Genomic DNA, 19,013 nt, shown 5'->3' with positions numbered 1-19,013 from the left:
GCTGACAGCCAATAGCCACCACAGTATACTTTGTGCTAAAAGGTTGAATTCTGAAAGGTGCATTATGAAAGTAACATGCCTATCTATATCACATGTGATCAGAAGGAGCTGGGAGAAAAGAATGTCCTGGACCAGAATGAGAATGCTTGCATTAGAAGACACTTTCAGATCTAACCATTGGTACATGGGTAGTTTATTCAATATTTATCTGTTCTCCCCAACCTGTGTGCGTGTGCGCGCTCAAGGCCAGAAGTCAAGATTGACAGAGCTGGAATTACAGTTCCAGGTACTTGGAACTGAACTCCAGTCCTCTGCAAGAGCAGTAGCTCTTTTAAGCACTGAGTTATCTCTCAGGTCCCCAAATTACAGTTTTTAAAGGATGTAATTCACAACCGATTTCACAGATTAAGTAGTTTGTTTTTTGTTTTTTTTGGTCTTTGGAGACAGGGTTTCTCTGTCTTGTTTTGGAGGCTGACCTGGAACTCCCATCTGTAGACCAGGCTGGCCTCGAATTTACAGAGATCTGCCTACTTCTGCCTCCCAAGTGCTGGGATTAAAGGCATGCCCCACCAACGCCCGGCTCAGATTAAGTAGTTTTGACATGCTCTGTTATGCCTCCAAAGTCTTACCTATGCAGGCAATCTTTATAGTTTTGATCTTATCTGCTATGTTAAAACTTTCAAGCTGGAAGGAAATAAAAACAAGATTTTTGTGGAGGGATGTCTTTCCTTCCTCATCTTCAACTGAAAATGTCATGAATTAGTCATGGGATCCCAGAGGGTGTTAGAGGTCAGATGCTGTATTCCTTTAATTAGAAAGAGTTCCCATTTAACAAGTAGGCAACTATTGGAAGGTTTGAAAATGGCAATGCTAGTTGGCTTACTGACACTGCCAAACTAGAGACAAATAATTCATTTTTAGATCTATGAACACTACCAGTGAGAACTGACTCTTTAATGTAACCTGGAATCAGTTCTCATTGGTAGTGTTAAGTTACATTACAACATCTAACTCATAATTCAAATGGTTTAGAGATTTACTGAAGTAATACTTACATAAAGATTTAAAGCTACAATTGTTTTCAGAAATTATGCAAGGATCTAAAGAAACTAATGAAATTCATTATCTTATTTCTTTTATAACCTATAAAGCACCATTATGATGTCAAGAATATAGTATTTAGCAGTTCTGTTCTTAATGAGAAATAATGTTTAACAACCAAGTATTACTTTTTCTATCATTTATTTAGAAAAGTTGTACATTATTAAGAAAGAGTAGAAGTCAATTTGGAATCTAGTCCATCATCACATCACATCACATCACAACAAAGGTTGTATCCTGGTCAACTGTTACCTCCAACCACAAAATTATCCATACACTGGGGACATAGCTTGCATATTATAGTAGGCATGGCAGTCTTAACTTCATCCCCAGCACTGCAACAACAAAAGCAAAGCACCCTATAAAAAACCTTGTCTAAAACTGGGCTTAGATTCTGTGTACAAAGAGGCGCTTAAACATTAAAGTGGCACATCAAGACAGTAATCTCTACTGTGTATGTTGGTAATTTAAAATGTAAAAACATACAATGCAGTATAGAAAAATCTTATGTGGTAGAATACTGCCTTTCAGACTATTTGCATCAACAGCAGCAGCAACTGATGGCTCAGAGCAAGCGGACAGTTTTCCCAGTCACTGTTAAGAAGTCATCATCAGCCAACGCACGCAGGGCTTCTTCAAACATATCTTTGGTAATTGCCTAGAAACAAAATGTCACACGTTGAATCCTTGCTAGATATACATATGTTAAACTAGCACTCAGAGTCTTTTACTTTTTGGTGGTTGTAGACTATTCATTTTGCTAAAATACATCATATTTGTGTTCCTGTGTGTGGGTTGGTGCATTAGTGGAGGTGGAAGGATAACTTGCCAAAGTCAGTTCTCTCCTTCTACCACATGGGCCCCAGGAATAGAATTTAGGCCAGCAGGCTTAGTGGAGGCACCTCCTTTACCTGAGCCATCTTACCAACCCCACTTGCACATATTTTTTTAGGCTATACATCAGGGATGGCAAACATTTCTTCAAAGGACCAGGTGCCCACTGTCTTCTCTACACTCTGCCTTTACCATACAATGCAGACAAGAGTAAGTGAAGAAGTGTTATAAAAACCAAACAAGGCAAAACCAAGTAGATAGTAGATCTTCACTTCAACCCACATAAGTATTTTCCACTAACAACCCATCTTTAATTAATTGCAAAAGGTCATAAAAAATATTTCATCCATCCCTAAAGCAAATCTAAACTCTGAACAAGTACACTACAATTTTAGTTGTGTATTTCTTGACAATGTGTTTATGGAAGAAGAAATCTTATTCTTACTTACACATATATAAACACTTACTGTGTCAGACTGTCCCCGAATATCTTCAAAAAGTTGTTGGTATTTTAAAGCTGGTGTTTTACCCTTAGATAAAATAAGTTTCCTCAAAGCTTCTGCTAATTCTTCTTTTCTTTTACGAGAAGTGGCACTCATCCCTATTTCAAAAAGAAATCAAATGAAAATACTTCTGCTATAAGGAAGTAAAATGTTACAGATTCCCACAAATATTCCTTCAGTGGTATTGCCAAGAAAGGTAGGAAAACAGCTAAATGCCAGAGCATATTCAAGAATGTTAGTTTTTGTTATTTCAGTTTGCCTAGTATTTCTGACCCCAAGTGACCTTCTTGCCTGAGTCTTCTGCATAACTGGGACTAGAGGACAGCAAATGTGTATGCCTCACTCTCCCTTGAAATGGATCTTAATAGTTTACAGACATAATACCTTTCGATTTTAAGTCTTTTTGTTCAAAGCAAGTAACAAACCTGTAGTAAGAATAGATATATCCACAATGCCAGTGCGAGGGTCTGTTGCAGACTGCTTCAGAGCCTCCCGGTGAAGGCGTTTTGCCTCTTCCACATCAATTGCTTCAACTTTGTCTGAAAATCTTACTTTAGCATGGGCTTCTGCTAATCGAATTAATGACTCCAGCTGTCGGGGGTAAGCGGAAACCATTCCCCGGCTACTACCGATCTTCCTCATGTTCACATAAGCCTAGAGAAGGTAGAAACAACAAAATGAAGCCAACAAAACGACCTAGACTACTTAGGTTCTGTTAAATAACTGATGGCCTGTCTGCCTGCAGTGCACTCTAGGGAATTACAAATTGGAGCTAGATTGTGGGAGCTGGTTGGAGCCTTACACACACAAACAGAAACACAAACTGACAGGACTGTTACATTCATGTGTGGTGATGTCAGAAATACTTGAGAGGAAGACTTTTGGAAACATCTGTATAGGTAGACATGAACAAGAGACATTAAAAGGTTGGTAATATAATTTAGAAGAATGCATGCCTAGATGCCCATGGGTATAATCCCCAGCACCAAACACAGGCACAGAGACAGACGCATACACACACAACCACAACCACCACCAAAGGAAACAGTGGCATAGGAAAGGAATCAGAGAGCCTGTAAGAAAAGGCTTGGCAGCCGGAGGCAGGTGGATCTCTGTGAGTTCCAGGCCAGTCAGGACTGTTTCACAGAGAAACCCTGTCTCGAAAAACCAAGAAAAAAAAAAAAAAAAAAAAAAAAAAAAAGAAAGAAAGAAAGAAAGAAAGGAAAGGACAGGACAGAACAGGGCAAACTGCCCATGAGACCCATTTTGGTGTTTAAAAGATGACTTGGGATATAATGCTCCAAAGAGAATTAGTTCATTTTGCACGTAGTTTCATTTCATGATACAAATGAAAAATCACATATCGTCTGTAACCCTCATTGAGCCATTTGGAACCCAGCTGGGATGTAAACCCACCAAAGCACCTACCATATCACAATACTCAGCCCAAACAAGCCCTAGCATATTCCTGCCCTTCTTGTAAGTATGTGTGAATCTAAATTACCTCTGACTTCACTTTTTTAAAAACAAAGAAGTTAGGAGAAACAGTTAACTCATCCAGAGTTGTAAACCGTTTCTTAAGCCTGGTTACCTCAATGAGAGCCTGGCTGGCCTCCTCACTTAGCCGGGGCATGATGGTGCTATGTGCGTATGCTATGTAGTCCTTCAGCACTGCCATGTCCAGGAACTCCTCCTCCACTTGCTCCTCACTTTGGTAGTACAGTGAAACCAGGTGATGAGCCAGACGCCGGTCATATGTCTCATCCTGAGGGTCCAGCATGAGGAAAATAAGATCAAACCTGACAAGACAGAGGAAAAAACACTGTCTTTCTAGTTGAGGCACCAACATACCTATATGTAGGACCCAAGGTGTTGAAGCCACTCATCAACTGTACTGTACACAGAGGGCTGCCTCGTCAACCGACCCAATCCTCAATCCTGCCCAGGTAAGAGCAAAGTCAAAGAAGTTAAGACTTTTCTCAGAAATGTTACTATAATTCAGAGGACTAAATATAATTGGGGACCATTACATTCAACTGTTCTGAGAATAACTTTTACAAGGAGTATACTTCAGTGATAGAGCACTTGCGTAACGCACGAGAGGCCTTTTATTAAATCCCTAACACCAACAGAAACAAAACAAATTTAGTAAAATAATTAAACACATAAACTGTGCCAAGAGCCCTGACCAGCCAAGTCTGAATCACTGTTTAATGTCAATGAAGAGAGTGTTAACAGTTATTCACTCTATTTTCAATGTCCCGCTGACAATTATGAGTAAGCCAAAAACAGTTTTAGTACCTTGACAACAATGTATGCGGTAGTTGGATATTTTCAATGGTTGTTTTCTTAGGATTCCACTGAGACTCAATAGGATTTGCTGCTGCCAGGACAGATGTGCGGGCATTAAGCTGACAGATGATTCCAGCCTATCAGGGGAAGTAGTGAAGTTAGAAGCCTTTTCAAGACTCTCACAAGGAAGAAGACGATCTTCATCTGGCCTCTGACTAATCCTCATTTGCTCTGCTGTTTCTGATTTCCAAGAGCCTCAGACTTTAGTGTACAGAGATGGCACTCTGTCCTTTGATTCATGCCTAGGACTGAGTTTAGACATATGCATTATGCAGCTACATTTTTTAATTAAATTTTATTCTATGTATTTGTGTTTTGCCTGAATGCATGTGCATTACGGTGTGCTTGGTAATCTTGGACGTCAGAAAAGAGCACTAGATCCTTTGGAACTTGATGGCTGTGAACCACATGTAGATGCTGGGAATCAAATCCAGGTTTTCTGTCAAGCAGCCACTACTCTTAACCCTGGGCCATCTCTAACACCCTGCAGCCATACATCTTTCAAATCAGAAAGCAAACAGTTTAACACTGGAAGTAACTTTAACACAAACTCAAGCTTTTAAGCATTACATATTAGCAAGTAAAGGCTTATGTAAGAGTTTAACTGAAACATGTTGAGAAGTACTGATCACTTTCTCAAGAGCAGATATCATCTCAGAGTCTAGTCACAGTGCACATCACCACTCACCTTTGCAATGGACAGAGTCTGTTGTTCCATGACTTCATGCAGTACAGATCTTGTACTTTCATTCATTTTGTCAAACTCATCAATGCAACATATGCCATTGTCACTCAAGACAAGGGCACCTGTCTGTAGGACTAGCTGCCTGGTCTCAGGGTCTTTCATCACGTAGGCTGTGAGGCCAACTGCACTGGAGCCCTTTCCAGATGTGTACTGGCCCCTGGGGACCAGGTTGTATACATACTGAAGCAGCTGGGACTTGCTGGTACCAGGGTCACCACACAGAAGGATGTTGATCTCAGCACGGAATTTGCCCCTTCCAGTGTGACTGAAATCCTTCCTTGTACCACCGAAGAGCTGAAGCAAGATTCCCTAAAAAAAAAAAAAAAAAGTATAAACACATCCAAACATTCATTCTGTAGAGTAATAGATTTAACTTGTAGTCATCACTCTAGGACTTGACCAGAATTCCTCTGTTCTGAACCCACATAATCTCTTAGGGTTAAGAACATGAATGTGCACAGCAGAGATGAGTATACACAACCACAACAAAATAACACTCAACTAACAACTGAGGCAGTACTTGCTCTGTCACAGAGCAAATAGTTCTTATTTTGAGCAAATGGACTTTTAGAATTGTTCAACCCCAGGTTAAAAACTCCATTGTTACCTTCTTTATATCTTCATGTTCGTAAATGCTGGGAGCCAAGGCTGAAGCAAGTCGCTCATAAATGTCTGGTTTCTTGGAAAGTTCCTTAAGCAATTTTACACGTTTCTCCGAAAAAAGTTTCTGTTCTGCTTCTTCATCAAGGCCATGCAGGCGTTTTGCATCAGTTTTCCGATAATGAATGACATCAATGTGGGTTTTATAGACAGATTTCACATTGCTCACTCTTGGATTGACTCGAATAGGTACCGCTCGATATATGCCTAAGAACACATACAGGTGATACTTTACCTTTCTATCTCTCCCTCCGCAGGCTCAGTGGTCAGCACAGGCAATGTATAGCAGCTGGGGGCCTCGTCTCACCTGAGCATCATTACCTGTTTGTCTCCCAGCTAAGGACTACATTAAGAAAGTCAAGAAACACTGGGTAGTGGTGGCACATACTTTTAATCCCAGCACCCAGGAGGCAGAAGCAGGTGGATCTCTGAGCTCCCAGGCCAGCCTGATCTACAAAGCTAGATCCAGGACAGCCAGAGCTGTTACACAGAGAATCCTTTCTCGAAAAAAAACCAAAAAGTCAAGAAACAGAAGAAACATCCAAGCTGGGAAGAAACAGTTTTTTAAGAACAGATCCATAATCATAATTGTACTGATCTGTTCTGCATGCACTTAGGGAACTATCTGTGCATTAATTACTTGGTACACAACTGTTCTAGGCGCAAAATGAAAGCAGGCTATTTGTAAAAAAGGCTGAGTCATGGTCACATTTAATATAGTAATAGTATTTCCCTAGGTTAAAAGCACAGAATTTACTTAGTGATAACGGACTGGAACAAAATGCTAAAGCCTGTACCAAAAACTTGAAAATGAAAATCCTAAAAGCTCAAATCTTTTAAAAATAATGAATAGCAAGACAGCCTACTGACTCAAAGGTGAAGGGAACAATGACAACTTGGGGATCAACTAGGAATAGGATATTTTCACATGTTCAAAACCCTGGACTTGAACCCTAACTGCATACCAATCCAATTCTCCCACCTGTGTCCCCAAAAGCACACACCAAAAAAGGAAATCAGAGAAATTCAGGGGTAAATAATATGCTAGCTACTCTAGTGTATATATGCTCTAAGAAGTAAGGTTTTTCTAAACTGGTATAGCTGATGCTTTTCTTCTTTGGGTTTCAAACTAGCCCTAACTCCACACTAATTCTGTTTCTGGCTGCTTAAAAAAAAAAAAATCAGTTCCGATTCATTATTGGTGTGTGAGATGTCTGTCTGTATGTACTCACATGTCAGGACAGTGTGTGGAGGTCAGTGAAGAAAGCTGGTTCTTTCCCCTTCTATTCTGTGGGACCCAGGGAAGGAACTCAGGCCATCAGACTTGCTGGCAAGCACCACTATCTCTGAGGACTAAATCTGATCTCCCTCTTATCCTCACAGTACAGACCATGGTCCTTTAACAAGACAATGCAATTCTCATTTAAAATATAAAAGGAAACCAGCTTACAGAGCTAGTGAGGTGCTCAGCAGCTAATGGCATTGCCACAAGCCTGATGATCTGAGTTCAATCTTCAGGCCCCATGTGAAAGAACTGGCTCTCACAAGCTGTTCTCTGATACAAGAGTCAAAACAACAACAAAACCAGCATTTACAATAACATCTAAAAAATGCAAACCAGATTACACATCACCCATAGAGTGATGTAGACTAGGTGGTATTAATGTCTTCAATGGCCCAGTTTTGTTCCTCCAGGTACCAATTGTGACAGAGCTCTGAAGATACAATTGAGGAAACCAAACAATTGGATAAGATGCCTTACCAAAGATATTAAGGCAACTGGGGGGGGGGGGGGGAGAGTGATATGGCACAAAACTGGGACTGCATGTCTCTTGTATGTTGGGGAAGAAATCCTGACTCACTGAATAGCTGGGACAGTGAGCCCCAGACTCAGGAGCCATGGAGACTTTGTTTCAATCCCCAATGAAGAACAATGCTGTTCTTGACCAAGTGCCCACATTCTTAAGACACTGTAGAAAGTCTGCCACACCCATATGGCATTGAAGATAGGGCACCTTTTGCAAGAGGCAGCATTCAGAATCTACAAACCCGAATCAATGCAGCAATGAACTGCAACAACCAACAAGTCAGTAATAGTTTTCCCATATGGACTGCCCTGCTCTACTCCATGAGTAATGTTAGCCGTACATGTAGGAAACGAGTAGAAAAGCATTCGTGAATCCCATGTTGGTGGTTTGTTCCTGAGCTACTGGCAGACTGATTCCAATCAACACTAACTATACCCTGAAGCTGCTCTCATGGCATCAATATTATCTACCTGAGACACATGAGAGTTCTGAGAACTGAGAGTTCTGAAATCTGCACCTGAGAACTTAAAGGCCAAACAGTGGTAAGCCACAGCACCAACTGCCTTCTTGTTACAAACCTACATTCTTACCTGTGACATTTACTCTGTCCCCTGGCTGAACCTTGTCCACAAGATCATTGTGGGCAAAAAGAACAACAGTGTGAGGTGTCTGCCCAGCAGGCATGTCTTCAGGAGACTCTTGAAGTTTGATCTGAAGGAAGAATAATAAAGAGAGAACTTCAGAAACAAAAAGTACCATGGAAAACAAAGGCCAAAAAGAACCCCAGTCCTTTGTACAGCTTAGACATAACTGTTTGAAATGTAGCACATCAGCAGTGAAGCCCCGATGTGCTTCAAATTCTAGTCATTAACAAAACCAATACTATCAAACGGAAAGAGATGAATTCTTGGTTGAGGGTAGACCGACAAATTAAATTTGGCTGAGGATTCAGACAGAGGCAGAACACAGGCAGCACTGTATTGGGGACATTCTGGGTGCCGAGTGGCCACATACCATCTGCTTATCAGAGAACAGGGATCGGTTGTGGATCAGTGCCATGCTATGGGTGGTGTGGCAATGTGCACACGTGCAAGGCTCGGCAATGCGGCCTCGGTCCATTTCCACTCGGGTGGTATGGGCACACACTTGGCATTGGAAGAAGGCCTCCTGCATCTCAGGAATCAGCTGTGATGTCCTAATGACCATGCCACTGATGGTTATGAGCTGATCAATGTCTGTAAAGGGAAAGAGGTTTGATTGTCCACCTGTCACTCTGTCACTTCCCTCAGCTCACCCATACCTGGGTCTGCCACCAAGGCAGACTCTTGACTCAAAAAGAATTGTAGATGACCAATGGAGAGATAGCATACATTGTAAGCAGGAATGGACAGATGGCTGGAATCTCAGAACTAGCCTAGGATATCCTTCCTATGTCCAGCCTTCTTTCCTCTCAACACCAGCATACTTCTGAACCCTTTTATCATTTTACTTTTTATTTACTTACTTTATTTACAATGTATGTCTATGAACATATGTCTGCCATGGTGCAAGTGTGGAGATGAGAAGACATTTATGAGAGTCAGTTCTCTCTCTACTGTGTAGGTCCTAGGAATCTAACTCTAATGGTCAGGGCTGGCATCTTTATGCATTGATCTTCCTGGCCCACATCTGGTCTCTTCCTCAAGTGTCCTGTTTAGCAGGTGAGAAATTTGATGTGTAGGTAGGTATATTTTATACCCGAGTCTCTCATCTTACTTAAAAAGTCACCTGGAAGACCTGATTCTCAGGTAAAAATTCGGGGCTGGAAATGCTGGGGTTGGTTGTAATTTTAGCACTGGGGAGGAAAAATAACAGTAGGATCTTTAGGGCCTGTTGGCCAGCCAGCTAGCCTAGCCTACTTGCTGAGCTCAGTGAAAAACCATTTCATTAACAACAAAATGGCTCCGAAGAAATGATACCCCTGAGGGGCTATAGAGATGGCTCAGAGGTTAACAGCACTTCCAGAGGTCCCGAGTTCAGTTCCCAGCAACCACATGGTGGCTCACAACCATCTATAATGAGATCTGGTACCCTCTTCTGGTGTGCAGACAGAACACTGTATACACATTAAACAAATACATCTTTAAAAATAGATACCATACATTTCCTCTGGCCTACACAGCATGAGCTACAACAAATAAACATACGATACACAGGAATAGCCTGGACTCTAGATGAAGACAATATGGGCAAAGTATATATGACCTTGGGGATACCCTGAGCCTCTTTGTCACCTACTGATGAAGCAAGGACATAGTTAAAGATGTCATCAATATATACCACATCTATTTTTGTAGTCAGTGCCAACACAGGAAAAAAGCACTTTGCCTCTCAACAGTCACCACTATCTATAAAACAAGCTTATTTTACATTCTTTGCTTTTCCTTTTCTTTTTTACAGTCAGAACATAAGTGATCTACCATAGGTCTTACCTATGAGTTCTTTTTAGATCTCTTAGGGCCTCTAACATCTCACCAGAAAGGTGACACAATGAGCTGATTTTATAACAGAAAATTATGGTTTTTAAATAAACACTGAAAAAAGGTGGGTAGTGGTGGCAAATGCCAAATGCCTTTAATCCCTGCACTTAGGAGGTAGGCTAGCCTGGTGTTTAAAGAGAGTTCCAGGACCGCCAGGGCCACACAGAGAAACCCTGTCTTGAAAAACTAAAAATAAATAAAAAACAAATACTGAAAAAAGTCCTGCTCATGTTAATTTCTATATTATTTGTTATGAAAGATATTTTACAATCTTAGTACATTTATCTGCAGAAGTGTTTTTATTAATTTTAAAAAACAGTCACAATGAGTGGTGGTGGTGGTGGTGCACACCTTTAATCTCAGCCCCCAAGAGGCAGTGGTAGAGCCAGTTCCAAAACAGCCAGCTGTTACAGAGAAACCCTGTCTAGGACCTCCCCACCCCCAAATACATTCCAACCTTCACATATGGAGAAAACATCATTCTGCCCTGTTTATACCACTGTGGACTGTTCAGATTAGGATCCTGATGTCCCACAATTGAGCCACGGACAGTCTAAGTGAATTCATATGACAAGGGCTTTCTGAATCACATAAGTGGCAAAATCTTTCTCCTCTAAACATCTCCCTACTTACTTTGAAATAAAACTGAAACTTCTTTAAAGTTAAATTTGTACCCCAGTTGCAGCTGTCATCCCCCGCACCCCGTCTGTTCTCACCACCAATATACTCCTGAGTTTCTGTTTAGGAAAGGGCTGGTCTCCCGTGAGTATAAACAAAACATGGCATAACAAGTTTCAGTAAGACTAAGCACGGTGGTGGCATTCAGGAGGCAGAGGCAGGCAGATCTCTTTGAGCTTGAGGCCAGACTGGTCTACAGAGTGGGTTCCAGAACAGTCAGGGCTACAGAGAAACCCTGTCTCAAAAAACAAAACAAAACAAAAAAAACCACCAACAAAACAAACCAAAACCAAAAAAGGGGGAAAAAAGACTAAGCACCTTCTATGTATTAAGGCAACCCAGTATGAGAAGACCTAAATTCTTTTTTGGCATCCTAAGCACTGTAGAAGTAGGCTTTTTGATCCCAAATACTGTCTCCAAAATGCCAGCTTCAGCCACCCACATACACTATCGCTCACATTCAGTGTTTTCCGCTTTTCATCCCTCCACTGTTATCTAGAAGGAATTCTGCCATATTCACTTTTCAAACCCTATAAACTAAATTTTTCTTTCACAACCAATTTCACAAGTCCTCTGCAGGTCCAGGACTTTGCCCTTTCCCCAAGATACACTTACCTTCTGCTCATATCTTATTTACCACCCAAGCTGGAATTCTTTAAGTTTAGGGTCGGGGATCACGTTCTGCACTTTTCTTTAATATTATTATTACACGTGTTTATGAATATGGGCACATATGTAAAGTAAAAAAACAGTTCTCAGGAATCAATTTTCATATAATGAGGCTTCCACAGCAACTGCTTTTATAGCTGAGTCACCTTGGTAGCCTTCTGTATGTTTTCTTCAGCAACTAAGAAAGTACATACCCACTTAACTAGAGATTTACTGTATTTGAATAAATTCACTTTTACAGTAGAGAATTGTTATTCCTTTTATATCAGATTTCAGCTAAGTTAGAAAACTGCACAATAAGTTCACAAAAGTATACAGAATAAACCTTTTCAATGTCTAATTTAATGCTATCACTACCAACTACACAATCGTTGATCTTTCTTTCCACATACAGCATTTTCTACTTTTAAATATATTACCTTCTGGATTCAGGTTTCTCATACTCTTTGTCTTCAATGCATTAAAAGGTCTTACTTGAATCTGATGTTCTAAGATGGAGTCAGGATAACGTTCAAAGAAGATCTCATTGACGGCCATGTCAAAGGTTGGTATAACCTCCTATAAATACAAATGTAAAATTGTAGGGGCTGAAGAGATAACTCAGGAGTCGACAGCACTTGTTCTGCCAGGACTCAAGTTCAAGTCACAGCACCCGTTTCAGGTGGCTCATAAGCTCCTATAACTCCAGTTCCAGGGGGTCAGAAACCCAGAAGTAAGGAGTTCAAGGTCATCTTCAGCTACAAAGCTACCCTGGACACTGCCTTGCCTCAGCAGCTTACAATTAACACCCCCTGGAAAGAGATAATTTACTTCATGAAATCCAAGAAACCACTGGGAAGATTCATTATTTTTAAGAAATACTACCAATTAGCGATGAAAAAAATTCTCCTCATTTTAAATACAGTAAAACATTGTTTTCTTTAAGAAATATTCAACTTTTGGAAGCATTCTTTTACCTAAACAATATTCTGCTTACTAGGTACATTCCTTGTATATATTTACTATAATCATGAAGTTCAAAGTCAATTCTTACCTGTGGGTAGGAGATGAGTTGTTTATACAAATTTTTGCTAAATGCTTTTATGTGTTCACAGTTCACATTTAAAAATGGCTCCCCTATAATATTAATCTGTAAGATATATGAACAAGTCAAATTTCACTGTTATTATCTCAAAATACAAAACTTTCACTTGTAAATCTTATTTGATTACCTCTCCAAGTCGTTGCATGTACAAAGGTTGAGTAATATCTATGCCAACATTTTCTTCTTCTTTGGCCAGAGGGTCAGTAAAACATTGAAGGAATCTCTTGATGTGGAGAAAAACAAATAAGCTTAATGTCCTTAGGAACATGTAATTATCATTAAGGTACAGAACATGAAACCAACAAGATGGCTCAGGAATTAAGAATGTTTGTCTAGAAGCCTGGCAACCTGAGCTCTATCTCCAAACCCACAAGGTGGAAAGAACCAGCCCCTGTAAATTGGCCTCTAACCTCCACATAAAAGCTGTGCATGGCATGGACACACAGATACACCCACACCGACACCCACACACAGTTTTTCTTTCTTGGATTTGAGACAGGGGCCTAGAACCCAGGCTGGCCTTGAACTTTTAGCAATCTTCTGCCGGAATGCAAAGATTCTAAGTATTCACCACCTAGTTGGGAGTGGTGGCACATGCCTCTAATCCTAGCAGAGCGGCAGAGGCAGGCAGATCTCTGAATTCAAAGCCAGTCTGGTCTACAGAATGAGTTCTAGGACAGCCAGGACTATACAGAGAAACCATCTTAAAATACTAAAATCTAAAAAGAAAAAAATTATTTTTGAGGAATAAAGTCTAAGCCACAAATAACCTGCTGCTGTTACATGCCATGGCTACGTACATATAGAATACCCACAATGTGTCCCGAAGTCTCAGGAATGCGTGTTAGTATATATAAGCTTACCTGAAAATTTTCTTTGCATGTTGCCACATTCACGTCTGTTCCCCAAATCACAAGTTTTTGGCCCAGAGACTGTTCACTTGCTGCTACGTCCTCTGCTGCTGTCTACAGAGAAAGAAGTGACAGAAACGTGCTAATGGAATTACTACCCAATGCTCCAAAGACATCTCCATCAGAGAGCTGCTTTGTACTCACTCCATCAGACTGCAGATCCACCTGCAGGCCTTTTCGCGCTGAGCCCAGGTCTGGCCTTTGCCTCACGGGTGTGCCTCTCACCCCACTCCGTGGGGTCCCTTCCACTCGAGAGCTGGGAGTGCCGTATGTCAACGGCGAACTAATATCAAAGTCCAAAGGAATAGCTATAAAAGCAACACATTCACCTTACTTACAACGAAAGAAATCCCCGTAGCACATCAAACCCCAAATTCAGCCTGCTGCCTGCCAAACCAGACAGAATCCTTACTACAATCTTCCATGGCCGAAATGCAGCTCTACTACAAAGTCTGCTTTCTTTGCTCGCTAGGTCTTAGCAATTCCGCCTCACTCCCCAGCTGCTTCCGTGAAGAAACTATGAGCTTACACAGAATGCTTAGGCAACCTATCAAACCAGACGGCTGAAGAATCCCCTCTATTACCAACAACAATATAACCCACTTCTGCATTAACGCACCTGAAGAATGCATCTGAGGAGGGCTGGAAAACAAGGCATTCTGTGCGGCTGGGCTCTGCAGGTCCACGCCTGGTGAGGTGGGCATTGGCGGCAGCTCTCCGGTGGAAGAATCCTCGCCTCTGCGTCTCCGATTGGGAGACGACCTGCTCTCCTCACTTCTTACTTCCGTCATACAAAACAAAAAAGGGTATCAATGCTCATGCTTAGTGCCTCTCAGGTAGTCTTACTACTAAAAACAAACAAACTAGAACAGAGAGAAAAGGCGTGGGCATTTTTAATCAACTGAACTAACCAGGCCAGACAGCACCGGGGTTGAACGCCTAGTTCAGCCATCTGGATGAGTGAACAGAGGCCAATATGTGCCAGGCCTGTCAACCACGCAGCAGGCTCAGAGGCCTCTGGACACTCCGCGGTGCCGCGGAAGAGACGGAGGCGGAAAGGGGAAGAGGGAACTCACGCGTCTGGGTTGGGGTGGCTCGTCCGCGTCGGCTGCTGCGGCGGCTCGGGGTAGACGCCGGGGACGACATGGTGCTGTGGCTGTGAGTCGTCCCAACACTCGGATCCGGGTTAGCTGGAAAAGCGTACACCGGGGTAGGTCTAGAATTTTGCGCCCACCCAGCTGCGCGTTCTTGGCCGGAACGCGGAGCCGATTCCCGCCAGTCGCTCTGTCGTCATAGCGCCCAGCGGGGCCCGGCCAATCACAAAGGCAAAGGCTCGTAGCTCCGCCTCCGGAAGGCGCCACTGCGCGCCCTGGCGTGGGGGAGGATGTGGCCTTAGGGGAGGTGCACGGCCAATCACAAGGGCAGGGACGCGTAGCCCCGCCCCCGGAAGGCTCCACTACGAACCGGCAGGGGCGTTCTAGGTGGCCGTGTCGGTGTTTCAGCTTCGTCCTCACCGTGCATGCCCCTCGCCTCCGATGGGCTAGCCTGCCGCAGGACCGCGCTTTGGCGGGAAACCCGCGGCGGGCTGGTCCGTCTCCGGCCTGAGGCGTGTTTACGTCTGAGGCGTCCCAAGCACGTGCACCGCTCTTGTGGTACCTGGCTTGGTTAGGCTGACAGGTTCCTGTCCCCTTGACTTCCGAGGTGCACAAGTGAGGCGCTACCCACCTGTAGGCCTGTGGGTGTGCGCATTCCCCCCCTCGGGCGGGCGTGTAAGGGAGCGTGCCCGCGGGGACTGGCGGGGACTTGTCGCGCATGCGCAAGGCGGGTGCCGGCATTATGGAGGACGCAGGAGCCGGCATACGCAAATGGCTACTGCAGCTGCAGGAGTTCGTGTCGGCGGCGGACCGCTGCAGCGCTGCCGGCGCCAGTTACCAGCTGATCCGTGGCCTGGGGCAGGAGTGCGTGCTGAGCACCAGCTCCGCAGTGCTGGGTGGGTACGGTCTCCGGGTGGCCTGCCTGCCTGCCTGTCAGAGGTCTCAGCGTTTCTCTGCCTTGGTGTAGCACCGCCTTGTGAAGTCCTGAATCTGGATGTGTATACCTCTCTCTTTTCCTAGCATCTGAAGAAAGATGGCTTAGAACCGGTCTGGAAAATGACCCCTGAATTCGGCAGTCCTTTCTATCCAAAACTGAGCCCATTAGGACTTTTCCAAAACACTTTTTTCGTTGCACCGTATTTTTCAAATAATTGCAGAAATTACTGAAATTCATGCTGTTCTTTTGACTTTTTTTTTCTTTTTGAGTTAGGGGCTTCCTACGTAACCCAAACTAGCCTGAAAACTGAGCCTTCAAATGCTGGAGTTATAGATGTGAGGTACCTCACTTGCCCTGTTTAGCTTTTAGCAATGCTTACACGATAACTTAATTTTCTTTGTGGAAATGTCCCTTTTCAGCATTTTCGTTTTAGTTATTTTCTTTCGAGCTAGCCCAGATTGGCCTCCAGTTGTGATCTTCCTACCTTTTTGACTTACTGCTGAGATTACAGCCATGGGCAGCATGGCCAGATAGATAGTCGTGCCCCCCATTCCCCAACAGTATTTATTTTTAGTGGTGTGTGTGTGCATGTGTACTCCTGATGTGCAGCTGCCTGTAGATGTCAGATAAGGCCGTTGGATAACCTAAAGCTGGAGTTGCAGGTGGTTACCCCAGACATGCTCTGATTGGTTTAGATTCCCCAGATAGTTTTTTTTGTGTTTAAACTGACCTGGTAAGCATGAGGCCATGGGATCAGTCCCCTGGTACTACCACAAAAAATTTTTTTTGATTATGTTGTGGGTTTCTCTGTGTAACAGGCCGTGTCCCGTGTCGTCCCTACCTCCCCCCAACCCCCCGCGTCCTGGGACTCACTCTGTAGACCAGGCTGGCCTGGAACTCACTTAGATTCAAAGGCGTGCACCACCACTGCCTGACTCTCTCAGACTTTTAGGTCTTTGCTCAAGCTGGCCTGACTTCCCCCTTAAGGCCTCATATGATTACATTGGATCCACCAGTTGGAGTATTATATCACCATTTTAAGGTCACTAATTAGCACCCTCATTCCTTGTAACCTCTATTACCTTGTAAAGTTGACTTCTGGAACTTAGCAGTTAGAGAAGAGTGTGAACATCTGGTGGGGAGGGGAAAAAGTTTCATTTTGCCTACTTCGTTTTGTGGAACAGCATCCAGAATTTTCTGTTGTCATTGTTTCAAAAAATAGCCTCAATTTGGTTTCTTTTATTACTTGCAAGAGTATTTTGAAAACCAGTCAGTGCTTTCAGGGGTCTTTTATAAGATGCTTCTTAGAACTTCTAATTTTTCTCTCCCCTCTTCTACCCCCCAGCACTGCAGGTTTCCTTAGTATTTTCCAGAGAGTTTGGTTTGCTTGTATTTGTCCGGAAATCACTTAGCATTGATGAAGTGAGTGCACAACTTTCATTTCATTTTGTGTCTTCTATCTTCCTCTTTGTTGGAGTGTCTTATTCTCACCTGTATTTTCTATTTATTTCTTATATTATAGTTTCGTGATTGTAGAGAAGAAGTCCTAAAATTTTTGTATGTCTTCTTAGAGAAAATTGACCAGAAGGTCATGCATTATTCTCTTGATATCAAGGTAAGGAAAAGGAAAAATCAAAACTCATATATGCCAGCTTCAATTTTAACTTTTGGTTTAAAGAACTTAGGCTTTTATTTATTTATTTATGCTTTTTTATTGGCATTTACTCATTTTAGCTTGATTATATTAACTAATATTTATAAAATGTGTCACAGTTTACAAGGGTCTTTGATATATAGTTTATTTTATTTACTTTTACCAAAATTCTTTGGAGATTTTTCTTTTCCTGTTTGGTGCTAAGGATTGAACCCAGTGACTTGAACATGTAGGCAAGCCCTCTACTACTGAATTTCTTTTCTCTGAGTTCCTCTGCTTACTTTTAAAACTTTTTTCAGGGTGTATTTATTTTATGCATACGAGAACATTTTGCCCCCCCCGTGTGTGTGTGTGTGTGTGTGTGTGTGTGTGTGTGTGTGTGTGTGTGTGTGTTTATGTTTATGTTTATGTGTCTGCATGTACCCTCAGAGGCCAAAAGAGGGTGTTGGATCCCTTGGAACTGGAGTTGCAGATGGTTGAGTCACCATGTGCATGCTGGGAACCAAGCCTGAGTCCTCTGGGAGAGCAGCAGTGCTCTTACCATCCTCTCCAGCTCTCTTTGCACACGCTGGTGGTTCTTTGCTCTCTCTTGCTTTCTTTCATATCAGTGTGTTGTCTGAGCTACCCCTTATCTCCTGTGCACAGGTGATTCCTCCATCCTAGCCTGTGAGTAGCTAGGCCTATAGCTTGTTTCTTGATGTATAACAAGTAAGAAATGTATGTAGAAACAAATGATGCACTTTTGTTTTTTTATTTTTTTTCAAATTCTTACTGAGGCATCATCTATGTGTGTTTTTACATAGCAACTATAGCTGAGTTGGAGTTCTCAATACTTTTAATATTTATTTATTAATTATTTTTGTTTGCTTGGTTTTCAAGACAGGGTTTCTCTGTGTAGCACTGGCTGTCCTGGAACTCTCTATGTAGATGAGGCTGGCCTTGATTAACCACTGTGATTAATCACAACTGCCAGGCCTAGTTTTCAGTAATTTTTAATCTGTACATTTATATACTCTATTATGCTTTTAGTGTTAATTTATGAATTTTATTATGTTACACTTTGGTATTATCACTCATAGATACAGTTTTGGATATTTTTAAGTCTTAGTTCTTAAGTCATATTGGTGACTTTTGTTTCCTTTTGAATGATATATTTCCTTTTGAATCCTAGAATATGTGTACCAGTGTTTATACAAAAGATAGAACTGCTAAGTGTAAAATTTCAGCCCTAGACCTTCTGATTAAGGTAATTTTATATCCTAAGTAATATGTTTTTATGCTAAGTATGTAACATAAAACTGGAAATTTGAGTTTTGTTTAGGTGGGAGTTTAGGGGAGGATAGAGTTGTCATTATGTAAATGACATGTAGATTTTGTAGCACAATAGTGTTTTTTTTCTCATATTTTCCTGAGTAATAAGAGAAGAATTTGAAGTTGTAAGGGAAATAAAGAGAAAATTAGCTA

General features: G+C 42.1%; 2 protein-coding genes across 8 annotated transcripts in view; one reads left to right on the top strand and one right to left on the bottom strand.

Annotated features, from left to right (window-relative positions):
* Positions 1–1,225: 1,225 nt before the first annotated feature.
* Mcm4 (minichromosome maintenance complex component 4) lies at positions 1,226–15,143 on the bottom strand. 2 transcript variants are annotated; one of them, XM_005080013.4, is made up of 16 exons: positions 14,941–15,143; positions 14,484–14,645; positions 14,009–14,172; positions 13,817–13,918; positions 13,081–13,176; positions 12,903–12,998; positions 12,289–12,427; positions 9,018–9,238; positions 8,594–8,714; positions 6,143–6,402; positions 5,479–5,844; positions 4,740–4,867; positions 4,030–4,237; positions 2,864–3,092; positions 2,403–2,536; positions 1,226–1,759 (listed from the first exon to the last, which is right to left on the bottom strand). In XM_005080013.4, exons 1-16 carry the CDS (start codon positions 15,008–15,010, stop codon positions 1,667–1,669), a joined length of 2,589 nt encoding a protein of 862 aa, XP_005080070.1. In that variant the 5' UTR covers positions 15,011–15,143; the 3' UTR covers positions 1,226–1,666. The 2 variants fall into 2 exon arrangements, with proteins under 2 accessions (XP_005080070.1, XP_021088621.1); XM_021232962.2 differs by lacking the exon at positions 14,941–15,143 and adding an exon at positions 14,776–14,913.
* Positions 15,144–15,637: 494 nt separating this feature from the next.
* Prkdc (protein kinase, DNA-activated, catalytic subunit) overlaps positions 15,638–19,013 on the top strand; it is a 179,701-nt gene continuing 176,325 nt past the window's right edge. For all 6 annotated transcript variants that reach the window (XR_005879028.1, XR_005879029.1, XM_040751223.1 and 3 more), the window contains exons 1-4: positions 15,638–15,854; positions 17,241–17,317; positions 17,418–17,510; positions 18,721–18,795. Coding sequence is in view for 4 of the 6 variants with exons in the window: in XM_040751223.1 (XP_040607157.1) it covers positions 15,677–15,854; positions 17,241–17,317; positions 17,418–17,510; positions 18,721–18,795 (423 nt within the window). In the remaining 2 variants the exon portion in view is untranslated. The remainder of the gene's footprint in view (positions 15,855–17,240; positions 17,318–17,417; positions 17,511–18,720; positions 18,796–19,013) is intronic.

This window comes from Mesocricetus auratus, unplaced genomic scaffold (assembly GCF_017639785.1).
Source record: "Mesocricetus auratus isolate SY011 unplaced genomic scaffold, BCM_Maur_2.0 Super-Scaffold_100008, whole genome shotgun sequence".
NCBI classification, from domain to species: domain Eukaryota; kingdom Metazoa; phylum Chordata; class Mammalia; order Rodentia; family Cricetidae; genus Mesocricetus; species Mesocricetus auratus.
Note: the sequence above shows the minus strand (reverse complement) of the source record. Positions and strands in the feature narration are given on the sequence as shown.

Bases quoted from the DNA above. Each gene is read 5' to 3' on its own strand.
- Mcm4 (XM_005080013.4), bottom strand. From the start codon at position 15,010: ATGTCGTCCCCGGCGTCTACCCCGAGCCGCCGCAGCAGCCGACGCGGA. The intron at 2,537-2,863 runs GTTTGTTACTTG...TTTTTGAAATAG, and splicing joins TATATCTATTCTTACTACAG to GGATGAGTGCCACTTCTCGT. The intron at 1,760-2,402 runs GTAAGTGTTTAT...TTTTGTTTCTAG, and splicing joins TTCGGGGACAGTCTGACACA to GCAATTACCAAAGATATGTT.